The 17,733-nt window shown below is 41.7% G+C and overlaps 1 protein-coding gene across 1 annotated transcript in view; it reads left to right on the top strand.

The window, feature by feature from the left end:
- ATG2A (autophagy related 2A) overlaps positions 1 to 17,733 on the top strand; it is a 291,079-nt gene that overhangs the window by 236,217 nt on the left and 37,129 nt on the right. Inside the window, exons 31-33 of the mRNA XM_029611010.1 lie at positions 9,742 to 9,971; positions 10,135 to 10,261; positions 11,308 to 11,517. Of these exons, the coding sequence (XP_029466870.1) occupies positions 9,742 to 9,971; positions 10,135 to 10,261; positions 11,308 to 11,517 (567 nt within the window). The remainder of the gene's footprint in view (positions 1 to 9,741; positions 9,972 to 10,134; positions 10,262 to 11,307; positions 11,518 to 17,733) is intronic.

Raw genomic sequence — 17,733 nt, 5'->3', positions numbered from 1 at the left:
CTCGATTCGGAGTGGGAGTTATTAGTTATTTGTAGGTTTGTATCTTGGCGTGGGTACAGTTCATACTGAGCAACTGCAGGTGGCACGTTGTATTCTCTGTCTCCATCCGCGGTTAGAGGAGAAAAACCCATTCATCTGAAGTGATCTTTGAGACTAATGGAATGAAAATTAGCAGGTAAAGACCAATTTTCCTTTGCTTATGTATTATAGGGTATTTTTCAAGCCTTTAGCAACAACAAAACTTGATTTAACTTAGAGCGCATAAAGAAATCCATCTTTGTAGCTCCTCCATCCTGATGTCGCGTACTTCTTATATAGTGCAGTCTTTGTTCCCAGCAGAACCAACTATCCCACCATCCTGGGAATGTCCAGTCTAATGGACTGGGAACTGCTCTGGTGCCCAGGTCGTGTCACACTTCAAACTAAATTCCAATTAGGTTACCTCTTCATCAAGTACCGCTGGTAACCTGTCTTAAAAAAGAATAATATAATAAAAAGTACATTTAAAAAGAAAAACAATTGATCTCTTATGGAATGCCAATTTCAAATCAGCCTTCTAGTCATAGAGCAAGCCAGTATGCTCTATCGGTTCTTGCAAAGCTACAAGAAGCCATGAGGACATCACCCTTAGCCAAGAGGGACAGAAACGTATGAAAGAACATGCACATATCCTGTTGTCTTGCAATGTATCTTCTGATCTCCAACACAAGAGGAATCATTTAGCCAAAGTTTTTCTGACCCCTCACTGGTCACTTCACTGTTTAGCAACCTATGGTCTTCTCAGCTTCTTAGGACTTCTGCCAATTATAGTCCCCATTCCCATCAGCCAATAAAGGAAAATGATACACTTTTGCTTCATTCTTCCCAGTGATTGGATGTAGTCCAGGATGAATTTCTTCTCCTCTATATTGAGAATCTCAATTACATTATTTTGCCAATTCCACTGAATGCCAAAACAATTTGAAAATTGCACATATGAGCCTATCATATCCTAAAGACTCCCAGGTGACCCACGCAGATTTAGTTCAGAAGCTGGATACAGATATCTTGCAATCCTATGATTTCCCTGCAATGGACATGCATCCTTAACTCATAATGAAGGAAAGCTTATGTCATTCAAATCTACCTTTCATCAACTTGACAGCTAGCAGATTGGAAACTCAATCATCGCAGATCTCTTCTCATCCAAAGATTTCAAGACATACTACTCTATGAGAAATACTTCACTTCAGAGGTGTCTTCTGTCTTAGAATGAGGAGAAAGTCTTCATTGTGAAGTAATAATATGTTGTGTGTCTGGTGTATACCAAGCTGCTGTTCTTTCTTTTCTAAACCAGGTCTTACCACTTCAAGAGTGAGAATTCATCGCTGTGCAATAAGCAGAAGGTGCGGGTGAGACTACAGATAATAGTTAGATTGGAGATTAAACATAAGAGAAAAGAAAAGAAGGCAAGTGCCCCCCCCCCCCCCCCCCCCGACGTCATCAGCTCAAGCCGCGGACCGTTAACTCCGACGAGACCACCAAGCATCGGGCGACAAAGGGGCACTCTCCTTTGTACACCCCTTAGTACAAACCTTAATGCTAACAATAATAAGCACTAAAATCCAAAAAAGAAAAAAAGCTTTCCTTCCAAACTACCCAAGAAATGACAAACCCTCAACCCCCTGACTACAACAAGAACCACAGAAATGACCTGAACTTAGATATTAACCAGAAAGACACAAGCAGGAAATCAAAAAACAAATACCAACACTCTACCTTAACTCACAACAACACAAAAACATACAGCAGCTACTTAGCACTATCATTCATGCTTTTTTATGCACAGTCCATAATAAAGAAAATACCTATCTTCAATGACTTTCTCCAAGATGACAAGCCGGACTTTATAGCAATCACGGAAACATGGATAAAAAACACAGACAGTACTAATCAACCAAATCAACAACCCTTTCTACAAAACCTTCTCAATCCCCAGACCAAAAAAGAAAGGAGGAAGCCTATTGCTACTCATCAAAAAAAACCTACAGATGAAATTACTCCCAACTAATAACTACACCCCCTCTGGAAATTGCACTATTTGACTCACTAAAACTACAAATCTGTGTGATATACTGCCCTGCCCCCACCCCCCACCCCTCCCCCCCCACCCCAATACTCTGGATCAGAACTGCTCACCACTTATTGAATTTTTCTTGACAAAATTATCCATCAACAAACCCATAATCATCTTAGGTGACTTCAACATACATATCGATACCTTCCCCCTCTCCCCTGCATGTTCCTCACTCATTGATGCACTCTCATCAGTAGGCCTTAGTCAAATCATCAATGGCCCAATGCACAAAGCAGGTCTCACACTTGACCTTGTCTTCATAAATACTGATATATGGAATAACCACCAAACAAAGATCACCAAGATACCCTTGTCAGACCACTCTATAATCCACGCAAATTTATATTCAAACCATAAATTTTCTACAACAAAAAACCCACCTAAATCCTTCTCATACAGACCACCTTTTCACATCGAAACTCTCCAAGAATACTTACAAAAAGAACTAACAAACATAGACCTATCAAATGCAGAGAACACAACTTCTTCCTGGATCACCATCACTAAAACAGTAGCAGACAAGATAAACCCCATGATAAAGAAAACAATAAAAAACCCCAAACATCAGAACCAATGGTACAATGATAACATCAGATCAGCCAAACGTGAACTAAAAGAAAAAACTTGGAGGAATAACATTAAATCAACCACACTACTTAACGCATACAGAGCACAACTAGCAGAATACAAAAAACTCATCCACAAAATGAAAAAAGACTTCTACTCAAATAAAATAAACAAATACCAACATAACCCAAAGATGCTTTTCACTATCGTAAAAAGCCTAACCAAATCATTCAATGATGACTAATTATCATCAACATCCAAGATCACAAGTAACGACCTCGCAGAATTCTTTAACGAAAAAATAAAAAACCTCATAAATAACCTCAACAACAGCTCACAAGACCAGAAAATACAGAACTTTCAAACATTAAGTTGGCCCAACTTTGAAACTGCATCATCACTGGAAATCTAAGCAATCATCAAAAAAGTGAACCCAGCTAAACACCCTATTGACTCCATTCCCATAACAACAATTAAAAATATCGAACCATCAATAACTAAAATACTAACTGACATTGTAAACCTATCCCTCACTGAAGGAAACTACCCAGAATGCCTAAAATCAGCAATTATCAAACCCATACTGAAAAAGAACAACCTTGATCCAGAAAACCCACTGAACTACTGACCCATATCAAACCTACCCTTCATTGCCAAAATCATTGAGAAAATCGTACACTCCCGTCTCAGCGACCACCTTGAAGAAAACAATATCCTACTACCCACACAATTTGTCTTCAGGAAACAACTGAACACGGAGACATTACTACTATCAATTGAACGACACCGTACTCAAAGGTTTTGAAAACAGCCACAGCTACCTTCTGGTCCTACTCGACCTATCAGCAGCCTTTGACACGGTAAACCACTCTATCATGATTGAACGACTATCAGAAATTGATGCAAAAGAAAAAACCCTACAATGGTTCACATCATATCTATCACAAAGAACATACCAAGTATGGATCAATGGCACCCTTTCAAAAAAATAATAAATCTAGACACCGGAGTCCCCCAAGCCTCCGCGCTGTCAGAGATACTCTTCAACATTTATCTGCGTCCAATTTGCCACCTCCTATCAAACCTTAACCTGACCCACTTCATATATGCAGATGACATTCAAATATTAATCCCAATAATCAACTCATTGGAAGAAACCTACAAAAAAACAGCCACTTACCTAAACAAAATAAAGCAACTACTAACCAACTTGAAATTCATACTAAACTTTGATAAGACTGAAATAATCATACTGGATAGAAAAACAACACTCCTCAACTACCACCACTCAACCTAATAAACCAAAAAGTGGCTATCTCTCCAGTCAGTCATGCGCGCAACCTTGGAGTCATAATTGACCAGGAACTTTCCTTCAAGAATCACATCTCAGCCAAAATCAAAGACTGATATCACAAACTCCTAACATTACGTCAATTAAAACTTTTCCTCTCCCCCAACGACTTCAGATCAGTCCTTCAACTACTCATCTTCTCCAACCTGGACTACTGTAACTCCCTATTATTCATCTTACATTTTAACACCATCTGCCCATTCCTGATCCTGCAAACATAGCTGCAAGAATACTCCCTGGATCTAGAAAACATGATCACATTACTCCTACACTTATATCTCTACACTGGCTCCCAATAAAATTTAGGGTTGAATACAAAATGCTATCCATACTACATAAAATAATATATGAAAAACAAACAAACTGGCTAAGTTCATCCATAAAATTGCATTCTCCAAACAGAAACCTCAGATCAGCAAATTAAAGGACTATTAAAGATCCCACCTACTCAATCTAAACAACTCACCTCAACTCAAAAGAGAGCAATTTTACTAGGAAGCCCCAAACTCTGGAACACCCTCCCAATCGAACTCAGAATACAAGAAAACTTAAAAACTTTCAAAAAAGAGCTAAAAACATGGGTGTTTACCAAAGCCTACCAACTCACCCACTGACTTTAAAACACCACTCCCCTCCTATAACACTATGCAAACTGATGGACCCAAGAAAGTTTTTATTTTTACTCAGTTCTGTAATATGTTTTGATTAATCTACAAACCAAGTTCTTAAATGATATCCTCTATGTTAGCAACCATATGTACTGTTTGAAACACTGTTAAACATCGTAACTTTGTAAACCATTGTGATGGCGAAACCGAACGATGGTATATGAAACTCAATAAATAAATAAATAAATAAGAGATGTAGAGTTGATCAATCAAGGATAACTTTAGAGATCACTCGTGAGGAGTTGAATGAATTAATCTTGGCGGAGATAGCTTCACAGATGGTGAGGAGAAAATAGAAATATTTTGAATTTATCAATAAAGCAAGCCATTTGTTGGCCAGGCATCTTAAAAACAGGTGATGCAAAATCAGATTCTCAAAATTAAAGATAGGGAAGAAAAATATGATTGCAAGCTAATTTCTAATGTATATAGTTCTTCATAAAATTGGGCAAATCTATCAGACAGTAAAATTAGGAAGGCAGATATTGAGAGATATCTTAACTCTATATCTCTGCCTTGTTTACAGGAGGTGGCCAGGGGGCAGTTGAATGCAGTAATTAGAGAAGAGGAGATGCTGAATATAATTGCGGACTTAAAAATGGGGAAAGCACTGGGGCTAGATGGTTATATGACCACATTTTTAAAAATGTGTTGGTTAAATCCTTAACATTATTGTTTAATTATCTGAGGGAAGGGGGTCATTTGGCACAAGGACAAATGTGGCTGGTACTACAGTAATAGCAAAGAGCAGAAGGAATCTTACACTGTGAAGTGGTTACTATTGTCCCATCTCCCTTATAAACTTGGATTTAAAGATTCTTGCAAAGGTCCTGGCGTACTGAGCATAGTAGCTCCTTTACGTATTCATGGAGACCAGTCGGGATTTGTTCCAGGAAGATTAGTGGCAGATAATGTGAGGAGAGTTCTGAATTTAATGTGGTGGATGAAGTATAAAAAAAATCTCAGCAGAATTATTGGCACTAGACGCTGAAAAGGCATTTGATAGAGTACATTGGCCCTATCTATTTCAAGTTTTGTTTAAAATGGGATTGGAAGATCACTTTTTGTCAAGGATTAAAGCTTTGTATTATTAGCCAGAGTTAATGGGGGGTATTCAAATTTTTGGGTGTTAGGTAAGGGTAGAAGCAGGGTTGCCCATTGTCACCACTGCTATTTGCATTATTACTAGAACCATTTGCTGAAAAAAATCAGAGGTAATGACTCCATTAGGGGTGTGAGGGTAGGGGGAAATGCATATAAAATGACCCTATTTGCCGACAGTCTGATGTTCACAGTTACAGATCCAGAGACTTCCCTTGATACTATTCTAGTTGAAATGAGAACATTTGGGGGGATATTGGGTTTTAGTTTTCAACAGTCTGGAGTGGTAGGAGCAAATTCATCTGTCTTAGTTGGATAGAATTTCTGCCATTAAGATGAATGTTCTACCATGATTCTGCTATTTGTTTCAAACACTCCTGGTTCCTGTCCCAATGGAATTAAGTTGGCAGAGGAAGCGTCTTTGTTTTATATGTGAGAGGCCTCCAAGGGTGGCAGGGGAAGTCTTATACCAATCTAAATATCAGAGTGGTTTGGGATCCCAAAATGTGTGTTTTATTACACAGCCTCTCAATTAAAAGCAGTACTAGAATGGCATTATAAAGTTAAAAGGTACGGAGAGACTTGGAATGGGCCATTCTAGGGAATCTATCATTGGAGACATTAGTTTGGATACATGAGAGACATAGATATCTGGTTAGCAGGAGTTCCCCCTTTACACAATTAAGTTTAGCAATATGGTTGCAATATAAGAAGATAAACAATTCTGGCATTATACCTCCTTTTTATTTAATAAGACTTTCTTGTCTGAGGACTCAATTGCAGTTGTTTCCTCCTGGAGGGGTCTGGGTATTGAAAATCCAGAGCAAATTTGGGATGAAAGGAGAGTTTGCTCTTTTGAGGCACTGCAGTGGATGTATCCATTGGAGGAAAAGGATAAATTCCCATATATACAATTGGCTTCTTTTGTACGATCTAGGCAGGTTATAGATGATCTTAAAAAGAGTATGACTATGTTTGAAGTCTCTTGCGTTACTGCAGACAAGGTGGATAAAATGAATTCCAAAATATGTTTTTTTTTAATAGGAGTAATGGAGCAAAAACAGAAACATATTACCTGGAAGAGGGATTTTCATGGCAATATTGAAAATACTGCCTAGGATTTGTGCTGTCATTTCATGGGGAGAAGTTCTGTTTCCTCATTGGTAGTGGAAAATGGGTATAAGATACTCTACAGGTGGTACCTAACACTGTCAAAATTGGCGAAGATGTATGCTGGGGTGTCTGACCGGTGCTGGCATATTTTTGGGGAGAAGGGTGATTACTGTCACATTTGGTGGGAATGCACCAAAGTGGCTAATTATTGGGATATAGTGATTGGCTTAATTGCTGAGATCACTGGGGCCGATGTTCCGAAAAACCCTAAACTCTTATTGGTAATCATGGAAACTGATATACTGAAAGAGCAATATAGGCGCCTGGTATTGGATGTAATTGTGTCAGTGTGTTGTGAATTGGCAGCCTGGGGGCGGAAGGTGGATGTTCCACATCTGTAAATGAGGATGGCCTGCTTACTCAATATGTATAAATTAACAGCATGTTTCAATGACTGTATTCAGAAGTTTGAAAAGATCTGGGCATCATATACTGGTTAGAGAGAAGCAGATTCTAGTTAAGGAATATTTTAGATATTTGGAAATGTTGTTATTGGAATTGATCCGAGGTGTGATGATACTAAGGATGGGTAGTGGGATGGGGTAGGATGAAGGGGGTGTTAGGGAATAATGAAAAGTGGATGATGACCTTGTGTCTTTCTGTTATAGTTTTCTAAGATAATTATGTTACTGTTAAATTTGTAAGCTTATTGCTAATGTTTGTATCTTGCAGACCTGATAATAAAAGTAAATTAACAAAAAAATAATTCACCTCTGTGCTATAATGCGTATTATGTTAGAATTTACAATATTCTGTTCAGATTCATTTCTTTGATGGAGAAGGTACAGAGAAGGGCTACCAAAATGATAAGGGGAATGGAACAACTCCCCTATGAGGAAAGACTAAAGAGGTTAGGACTTTTCAGCTTGGAGAAGAGACGGCTGAGGGGGGGATATGATAGAGGTGTTTAAAATCATGAGAGGTCTAGAACGGGTAGATGTGAATCGGTTATTTACTCTTTCGGATAGTAGAAAGAATAGGGGGCACTCCATGAAGTTAGCATGGGGCACATTTAAAACTAATCTGAGAAAGTTCTTTTTTACTCAACGCACAATTAAACTCTGGAATTTGTTGCCAGAGGATGTGGTTAGTGCAGTAGTATAGCTGTGTTTAAAAAAGGATTGGATAAGTTCTTGGAGGAGAAGTCCATTACCTGCTATTAAGTTCTCTTAGAGAAAAGCCACTGTCATTAGCAATGGTAACATGGACTAGACTTAGTTTTTGGGTACTTGCCAGGTTCTTATGGCCTGGATTGGCCACTGTTGGAAACAGGATGCTGGGCTTGATGGACCCTTGGTCTGACCCAGTATGGCATTTTCTTATGTTCTTATGTTCTTAATCTTGGCTATCCACTGATATCTAACTTTTTTTTTAACAGATGATGGTATATTAAACTTCTGATAATTTCTCCACAGTTTTCCTTATATCTAAATATCGTTCTGTGTTATTTTATTAAATCACTGTTTGATTCCCAAGTCTACTTCACTTTTTCACTTAGCAGCTTCTGTTTCTTATATCCTCAGCTAGAACACCAGAGATTTTCGTCTTTTGTTAAGAACATGCCATACTGGGTCAGACCAAGGGTCCATCAAGCCCAGCATCCTGTTTCCAACAGTGGCCAATCCAGGCCATAAGAACCTGCTCTACAGCTCTTCCACGCTGGGGTGCTGCTCTGCACCTCCACAATGCTGATAAAGGTTCTGTTGTTTGTTCCATATCAGTCAAAGTAATCCTGTTACCAACATTTTGTTTTTTTCTCCAAGTCCCTATGTATGTAAGATGAGTCAGCTATTCCCACCTTGGTGAGTAGACCAACCTTCATTATAAGACACAGTCCAGCCATTTTGCAGGCCTTCGCTGTTGTTTGTCCCTTTCAATCCTATCAGTATGGTAGTATCCAAATATACTGCGCCCAACTACATTCTGCAACATATTGCTCATTGCTGCATGCTAGCAACTCTACAGTTATCAGACTTGGTCCTGACTCTCCTGCGTGGAGCCATGGCTACATCAATTCATCTATGAGCAGTACTAATTCATGGCATCTGCAAAGCTGGAATGTATGTTTCACCGCTCACCCTTATGTCCTCTTACTATCCAAATAACCTCTCAAAGAGTAACAGTAAGTTTTCCATGGCCTGTTCTTCTGGTAGTCAGTTTCTCCACAGTGGAGTCTGGGTTGCTTATTCAATAAACGCTCCACTACAGCTCTCAGCTTGGCACACCCCAAATTTATGGCTAATTCAGCCTGCTTGTCAATGGAAAAAACAAGTTTGCTTATCGTAAACTATGTTTTCCATAGATGGCAGGCTGAATTAACACATCCTCCTCCCTGGAGTGTTGCCTACATAGCTAGATTTAGCTCTGATGTAGACTAAGGAGGCTTGCAAGGCAGTGCCTGCATGAGAACTTCAGAACATTCTGCTTAAAGCAAAAGCTCTACCGTCTGAGAGAGGAGTTCGTTCGGTGCTGCCGGATGACATGACCCACACGTAATGGCTAATTCATCCTGCTAGCTACAGAAAACACCATTTATGGTAACCAAACTTGCTTCCTCCGTGGATTTGCCTGAATTCCAGTATTGTTTTTGTCTCCATTTTCTCTAATGGAGGATCGTTTTTCATGCATATATTGGTGACTGTTCCAGCACCAGTACAGAAAGAAAACACTTCTTAACAAAAACTTTGGAGTTTTCTGCAGAGGGCTTTGAATAGAAAACTAGACAAAAGACATTCTGATTTCCTTTTTATACTGGCTTTTTCTAGCCAAAGGACGGGGAGCCAGTCGTCACCAAGCTGCTAGAGGGCCCGATCTGTATTAAAGATGGGCATTTCTCCCGGCCTCTGGGTAGCACGGACCTGTTGAAGGCTCCCATTCGCTTTCCCATGCCAGAGACCCGGGTGATCCTGCAGGAGTTCTCTGCCGTCTGGCACCTTTATGGAGGAAAAGACTTTGGGACTAGTCGACCTTCCTCTGGTCATGCTCACTCCCCAAGGTAAGGAGTAATCAAGGTCTTGGGTGGGAGTTCACCGTCTGCGCTTTGTATTTCTGGGGTTTCTTCTTCCTACTTTTTAGTTGGAACTTTGCTGGGGTGGAGGGGGGAGGATTATTTTTACAAGAAGAACCAACCTTTCTTCTCATCCTCTCTCTGATACTAGGATGAAATCAAATGCCCGGAGCTCCCCTTCCCGCTCCTCCAGCACCAACCGACCCCAAAACACATGGCGGTCTCAGGGAGGCAGCGGCCGGATCCATGATGTCCTAATGGAAATCCAGCTGACAAAAGTAAGAGAGGTGGCTGGAGCTTCCCTCTGCTGAGTAGGTACCCATGGCATGAAATATGGGATATTTTCCTTCCTTCCCGTTTGTGAACACTGGGTCCTGTTCTTCTCCTGCAGTTTATGAAGTCCAAAGGATTATATCGGGGAGATTTTTTTTCTTGAGAGTATTACTGGAAATGAGCAATAATCCCTTACTAAAGACAGCTGTTTGTGCTCTGTGTCTAGAAGCTCGTTCATGTAATAAATCACAGAAGCCACATTCACACTGTCAAAGTACTGTGCTAAAAAAGTATATTTTAAATTAGCATTTTTTCTTTAAAAAAAACTCAGAGCTCCATATTTAAATGGTTTGTCCAGCTAAGTTCCAGTCTTAGCCGGACAAATCGCAGATTTAAAAATCCCACCAGTTCCACCACCCCTGACTTATGTGGCTAAGTAGTCAGCCTGAAAACCTGCGGGCAGGCCAGAGGCATTCTAGGGCAGAGCTGTGTTAGCCAGATACTTATCCAGGTCACTTCTAGATAGCTGGGTGTATTCAGTGGTGTTCCTGCTAGATAACGTTATCCAGCTAACTAAGCCAGGTGCCCCGCAGCTGAATATTGCCCCCATATTCACCAAACTCGCAGCCTCCTATAGTAAACCACTGAAGTGATTATTTACAGTTAGATTCTAAACTCCAAAATGTATACGTGTCTGGGTAACCCCTTTGAAGTATTTTAAACATGGACAGATGTGGTAAAGTAGGAGTGTGAAAGAGATGAGGAGCCCCAAATGTCTGTTTACAGTGAGAGAGGTTGAGGGTGGGAGTACTTGACCCATCTTGGTCTGTGTTGGGAAGACTGCCTCTGAGTTACTGAAGGTAGTGGGAGGGGTGAAAATGAAAGGTGAGTACCCAGCCACTGAGAATTAAGTTCCCTCCCCCCCCACCCCATCATAAATGGCCTCTGCCCAAGCTAAAATTAACTCTCTTTGGGACTCAGAAGCCTGACTGCTAGGAAAAGAGGAGTAGTCATGATGTCAGAACAGAGTTAACAATCTTTTGTGCTTCAGGTGAGCTTCCAGCATGAGACGTACCCCACTGTCATTGAGAAGGCAGCAGCAGAGCGCACCATGCTGGAGACGGAGGAGCTGCCTGTCTCCCGTCAGGTCTTCATTGTGCAGGAGCTAGAGGTGCGAGACCGCCTGGCAGCCTCCCAGATAAACAAGTTTCTCTACTTGTATACCAGTGAGAAGATGCCTCGTAGGGCCCATTCAAATATGGTGAGTTTTGAGTGGGGTATCAGCTCCCCACAGGGCCCACTCAAACCTGGTGATGCTGGGGGTAGTGCGAGTCCTCCTTCAGCACCCACTCAAACATGATGAGGTCCATATTCAGTAAGCTGGGGAGTGGGAAAGTTAATTGTGGAACTTGACTCAGATATTCGGTGGAACATAATGAGATATGCTGACTATACCTGGCTAAAGTCGGTACCCGAATAAGGTTATCTGAATGATTTTAGGAAAGCCCTCTGGCAAGACCAGACTTAACCTGGGATAATGGTGAATATTGGCACTTATCACCTAATGTTAAGTCCTCCCCAGAAGGCCCCGGCACTTCTTTATTTTTTACTTGGCTAAATTTTGTACTCATAATGAGCTAGCCACAAAGATTTAAACAGAGAAGAGGGAGGATATTTTTATTTATTTATTATTTATTTATTTACTTTTATATACCGGTGTTCGATTTTACATATCACATCGGTTTACATTTAAACAAAATTTGCAGGAACTTATGCGTTACCTTTGTCAAATACAAAATATATACACAGCACTGTACAAAAACATAAGAGACAGTCCCTGCTTGGTAGAGCTTACAATCTAATCAAGACAAACATAAAGGGTAAAAGTCTTTGGGAATTTCATTTATTAAGAAAATGGTTACAAATTAATGACACTTTTAGCAGGATAATCAGGGGTTAAGATTTAAAAGCAACCTTAAAAAGTTGATTTTTAGATGAGGTTTAAATAAGACCAGATAAGGGAGCATGATGCACCATATGCAGCAAGTCTATTCCAAGCATATAGTGCAGCCAGGCGAAAAGCACAGAGTTGGGAACTGGCTGTAGAGAAGAAGGGCATAGATAGGAATGACATGCATGAGGGGTATAGAGAAAGAAAAGAGAGGAGAGGTAGTGAGGAGCTGCAGGTTGAAGGCTCATGTAGATGATTAAGAGGAGCTAGAACTGTATGCAGGAACAGATAGGGAGCCAATGGTAGTGACTTGAGAAGAGCAGTTATATGGGTATAATGTCTTTGGAGAACGATAAGTCATGCAGCTGAATTTTGGATGAATTTTAATGGAGAAAGGTGGCAATTGTCTTAAGTGTGAGGTGCTGAAAGAGTGGATAAGAGTTCTGTTAATGTGTTCAGAAAGGAAGGGATGGATTTCGGTGGTGTTATAAAGAAAAGGCATATTTCTTAGCATCCAATCAGATGAATCCAGAACAAGTGGGTTATGCACCTCCACCAGCAGATGGAGACTGAGCAAACTGACGGCACAGTACATATACTCCTGCAGTGACATCAGCCTGCCAATATTCTCTGTCTCCAGCAGATGGTGAATGTGTATCTCCCTACTGTGGGGATTGCTTCACTTCGGGGGGAAGAAAGGGAGAATTAAGGATATTATATTTGCCCCACTCTCCTGCGATGATACTGAAATGTCCTTTCCAAAGTTGAGAATTACTATGGTGATTTCCATGGTCCCTCAAATGAGTGCCTTGGTCTGGTAGCTGGTTTTTCAGCTGGCGTGGAGTTAGCTGCTTAAGCAGCTGAAAGGCGGTAGGTGCAGGAAGCCAAGGGTGGCGGTGACAGTAACTTAACTTACCAACTCCAACTACACACTTCCAAGAAACCAACCAGAAGCGCATACAAGAACCTGCTAATCACCCAGCTGGCAAAAACCTCACTAAGGAAACGCGCAATATCCACAGCGGGCCCCACACTCTGGAATTCACTCCCTCCAGACCTTCGCCTTGAATCCTGCCATAATACATTCAAAAAGAAACTAAAGACTTGGTTCTTCACACAAGCTTTCCCGGAGAACTAAGAGCAGGATGAGCTAATACTATATCAGTTTAGCCTTTGACCAGACCCACTTGTTGTCCATAAGTTCTTGAAGAGCTCATCATTGAATCCTAATCAACCCCGATTGTTTACTGTAATCTTCTCTAATCTCCTCTAATCTTTATGTTATCTGTTAAAATGTTAAATGTATTTATAATGTTATTTAAAATGTTATTTGTTATAATGTAAGCCGCCCACGTGGCGACAGTTTTATTTCACTGTACACCGGTGTGATATGTATTTTATTCAGGAACGTCGGTTTATAAAAACTATAAATAAATAAATAAATAAATAAATATATGCCCTCTCCCCTTGCAGCTGGAGACCATCTCTGTACTCAGCCAGTTAAGGCTGAGCTCAGGTAAGTTTAAAAAAAAAATCATATTCCCATCTGACTAGAGCATCAATGCTTTCTGCAGTTTGCAATTCTGGGATGCCAATATCAGTTTCGGGCCACTGCCCCAAGGACCTTTTCCAAGGTAATGGTGGTAGTGGCGGCAGAATTGAGATAAGATGGGATCCTCGTGCACCCGTATTTGGACGACTGGCTGATTCAAGGCAAGTCTCTGGAAGAGAGCGGCAGAGTGACCCACAAGGTGATCTCCCTGTTGCAGGAGCTCGGCTGGGTGGAGAACCTGGCCAAGAGCAGTCTTCAGCCTGCTTAGTCATTGGAATACCTTGGGAGACCAAGCCTTCAACCTGCTCAATCATTGCAATACCTCTTGGTTCAGTACAACATAAAGCAGGGCAAGATTTTCCTGCCAGAAGCGCACATTCAGAAGTTAGCACAGCTCCGTCTGTTATTGAACACTCTGTGCCCAACCATATGATCCTATCTGCTGTTGCGTTCGTGCCTCTTCTCGCCTCTCGCTCCACCCTCTCTACCTTGGGAGCGACTCCCTCCGGGTCTGAAGGACAGCTTGCAACCGCGGAAGCTCCCTGCCGCATTTCTCTGGCATCCCCAAGCTGGCTTGACACTACGGATCCGCCATGTTCCTGATGATGTAAGGGCGCGCGCGCGCTCTCCAGACTTTGTACCAGCAAGGGCGCGAACCTCGGGGCGTCCCCCCGTAGTGACATCATCCATTCTCACTTTAAAAGGTCTTTGCTAACCTCTAACGAGTTAGCAAGGACTCGAACTATACTTCTCGGTTACGATTTGCCAAGCTACTCTGCTTTTCTGACTTACTTAGGAGTACCCGCTTCACGGGGGCTCCGCTCTCTTTTCTTGATTTCAGATTGCCGGAATACTCTGAAGACTCTCCTTTGCCTGGAAGCGATTGCAGATGTGAACACAGTGAGTTCTATTGTAGATAGGAATTGGTACTCGCGCCACGAGGGCCTACACTCCTATAGCTCTGAAGAGTCCCTTCTGTCCAAGACGTTATCGCAGGTACGGAGATCAAGAGTTATATTGGCAAGATTGCAGATAGGAACCGGTACTCGCTCCACGAGGGCCCATGTTCCTAGAATCCTTTACAGACTATCTTCTACTCTAGAAGCCATTTCATATACAGCTATTGTGAGTTCTTATTACAGACTGTTAGAGGAACCAGTGCTCGCCTACGGCTCCTGTTCCTGAATATACTGAAGACTCTCTGTGGCATAGAGACCATTGCAGAGATCTACTATTGTGAGTGTACCATCTTGTATCCAGTATACCCTGTCTACTCACTCCTTCTAGTCTCTCTCTACAGCTCAGCGACCCAGAGATTATATTCCAGTATCAGAAGGACTTCAGCCCTACCAGACACCTCAACTCACTACTGCCACCACTGATGGTTCAACTTCCAGTCTAATAAAGATCTATCTGTGTGTTGTCTATGCTCCAGCCTAGCCGGTGGTCCCTCTCAGGATCTTCTCCTGGGGGGTGCTGTCATCTGCCATCGGCCCAGAGATTCACCAATTCTACTACGAGTGGTATCCTACAGATCGCCACTCTGTGGGAGCCAACCCACTACAGACCATTATCTCCGCCTACAGAGTATTATAAAATTTCTAGCTCCTCCCCTTGGAGGAGCAGCATTGAACACCTGCAAGTACTTGGCTTAATGGCGGCAACCCTGGAAGTGGTCCCATGGGCGAGGGCGCATATGCGTCCTCTTCAGCATCCCCTGCTGTCTAAGTGGATCTCGCAGTCTCAGGACTATTCAATTCGACTTCTCCTGCCGATGGAAGTCTCCTCCCAATGGCAGTGGTGGCTGCAAGTAGAACATCTAAGGAAGGGAGTTTCCCTAATACCTCTGACTGGCTAGTGCTGATAACAGATGTGAGCCTCCTTGGTTGGGGAGCTCACTGTTGGGAGTTGATGGTACAAGGGCGCTGGAATGCAGAAGAGTCTTTCTGGAACATCAATTGACTGGAAGCCAGGGTGGTCCGGTTGGCATGTTTGCAGTTCAGTGACAGGTGCAGGGTCGATCGGTCCGGATAATTTCGGACAATGCAATGACTGTGGCTTACATCAGTCAACAGAGAGGAACCAAGAGCCAGCAAGTGTCTATGGATAAACTAGCAAAAAACTTGATTAAATCTCTCTCTCCCCCCCCCCCCCCCTTTTCCAAATTAGCATCGCTCCATGTGTTATGGTGCTTTTCGCATGCGAAAACACTTTAATGCGTGTGAAAAGGCCATAACGTAGCTTGGAAAATAACCCCCTATGTTTGTTAGGGATTATTGGTAAGTGTTAGTCAGGTCCCCTAGACTAGTGTTAATACGTTTCTTGTCTGAGCTCAGTGCTTTCTGTTGACTGAATATTGACATTATCTGTTTTTAATCAAGTTTTTTGCTAGTCTATCCATAGTTTGCTTTTGAAGCAAATACTGGCAGGCTGATGTCACTGCAGGGGTATATGTACTGTGATGTCAGTTTGCTCCGTCTCCATCTGCCAATGGAGGTGCATAACCCACTTGTTTTGGATTCATCTGACTGTCCTAAAGAAAAGGAAACTATCAGATAAGTAGTAATTTCTCATTTTAGCAGTGTTTTAGATATGTGTAGAGAAGATGAGAGAGGTCAAAGATCACTCCAAGATTACAGGCTTAGGGAACTGGGAGGTTTACAGTGATATCCACAGAAATAGAGAAAGAAGGAAGAGGGGGGGAAGTGGGTTTGGTGAAAAAGATAAGGCGCTCTGTCTTGGCTATGTTGAGTTTAAGATGGTGGAGCATCCAAGCAACAGTCTTTTTTTTTATCTTTATTAAAATGTATAGATCGCATATGCCAAGGCCCTAAGCAATGTACAAACTCATACATAAGAGTTACAACAAATACAACATATACCAATAACATAACTTATACAAGAAAAAAAGCCAGCAACCTATAGAATTCCCATCATTGGTCTAACAGCCTTCAAAGCCATGAACACTATATAATGTGTCCAAAAGGTCTTATGCATAGGCCTTTCTAAAGAGAGCTGTTTTCAGCATGGGAATGTCAGACAAGCAGACTAAGGTCTAGGACTGGATTCCTGATTAAATTTTTGGTGTAGAAAGGTACATCTGGGAATCATTAGCATAAAGATGATATTGAAAGCCATGAGAGGAAACAGAGCACCATGGGAATTAGTAGTGGACTGATGAAACAGCAAGGGAGGCTATCTAACCAAGCCGTGAAGGCAACAATACGGAATTAGAAGCCAAATGTCCGATCTGGATTCTTTATTGGTCAGAGACGACAAACTTTAAACAAGCCCGACTCAGGCCGAGTTTCGCCCTTTTACATTAGGTCCTCATCAGGGGTTCAGCTTTATCATTTTGGGATTTCTGAGTATCCGTGTTGAAAAATCTGATTATGCATCAAATGGTCTCTGACTGATTGTAATATCCTGCGCCGCAGTGGTGTTTTTAAAAAAATGCTCTCCAAGGAATTCGATGCGATGAGAAAAATACAGTCTAAAAGCGGCAAACTCTGTCTCTCTCCGATCAGAAATCCCAAAATGATAAAGCTGAGCCCCTGATGAAGCCCTAATGTAAAAGGGCAAAACTCGGCCTGAGTCGGGCTTGTTTAAAGTTTGTTGTCTCTGACCAATAAAGAATCCAGATCGGACATTTGGCTTCTAATTCCGTATTGTTGCCTCCATGGGAATTAATATACAGAGAGAAAAGAAGAGGACCCAGAACAGAACCCTGGGGCACACCAGTTGATAATGGGATGGCAGCATTATCAAAGTAGTTTGAAAGCAAAAGGGAGGAAGCAGATGGTACAATAACTGGCAGGATAGGTATGGTCCAGTGAGTTTAAGGAGTGATGTGATCATAGCATGTTTGAAGGCAGAAGGAACAGTTACTGTGGCAAAGTGATAGATTGAGGATGTGACGGATGTAAGGGATGACTACAGTAGAAATAGAGCTGAGGAACTAGATGGAAATGGGG

This window comes from Rhinatrema bivittatum, chromosome 8 (assembly GCF_901001135.1).
Source record: "Rhinatrema bivittatum chromosome 8, aRhiBiv1.1, whole genome shotgun sequence".
Lineage (NCBI taxonomy): Eukaryota > Metazoa > Chordata > Amphibia > Gymnophiona > Rhinatrematidae > Rhinatrema > Rhinatrema bivittatum.
The sequence above is the reverse complement of the archived record's forward strand: the minus strand, read 5'-3'. Positions and strand labels throughout refer to the sequence as shown.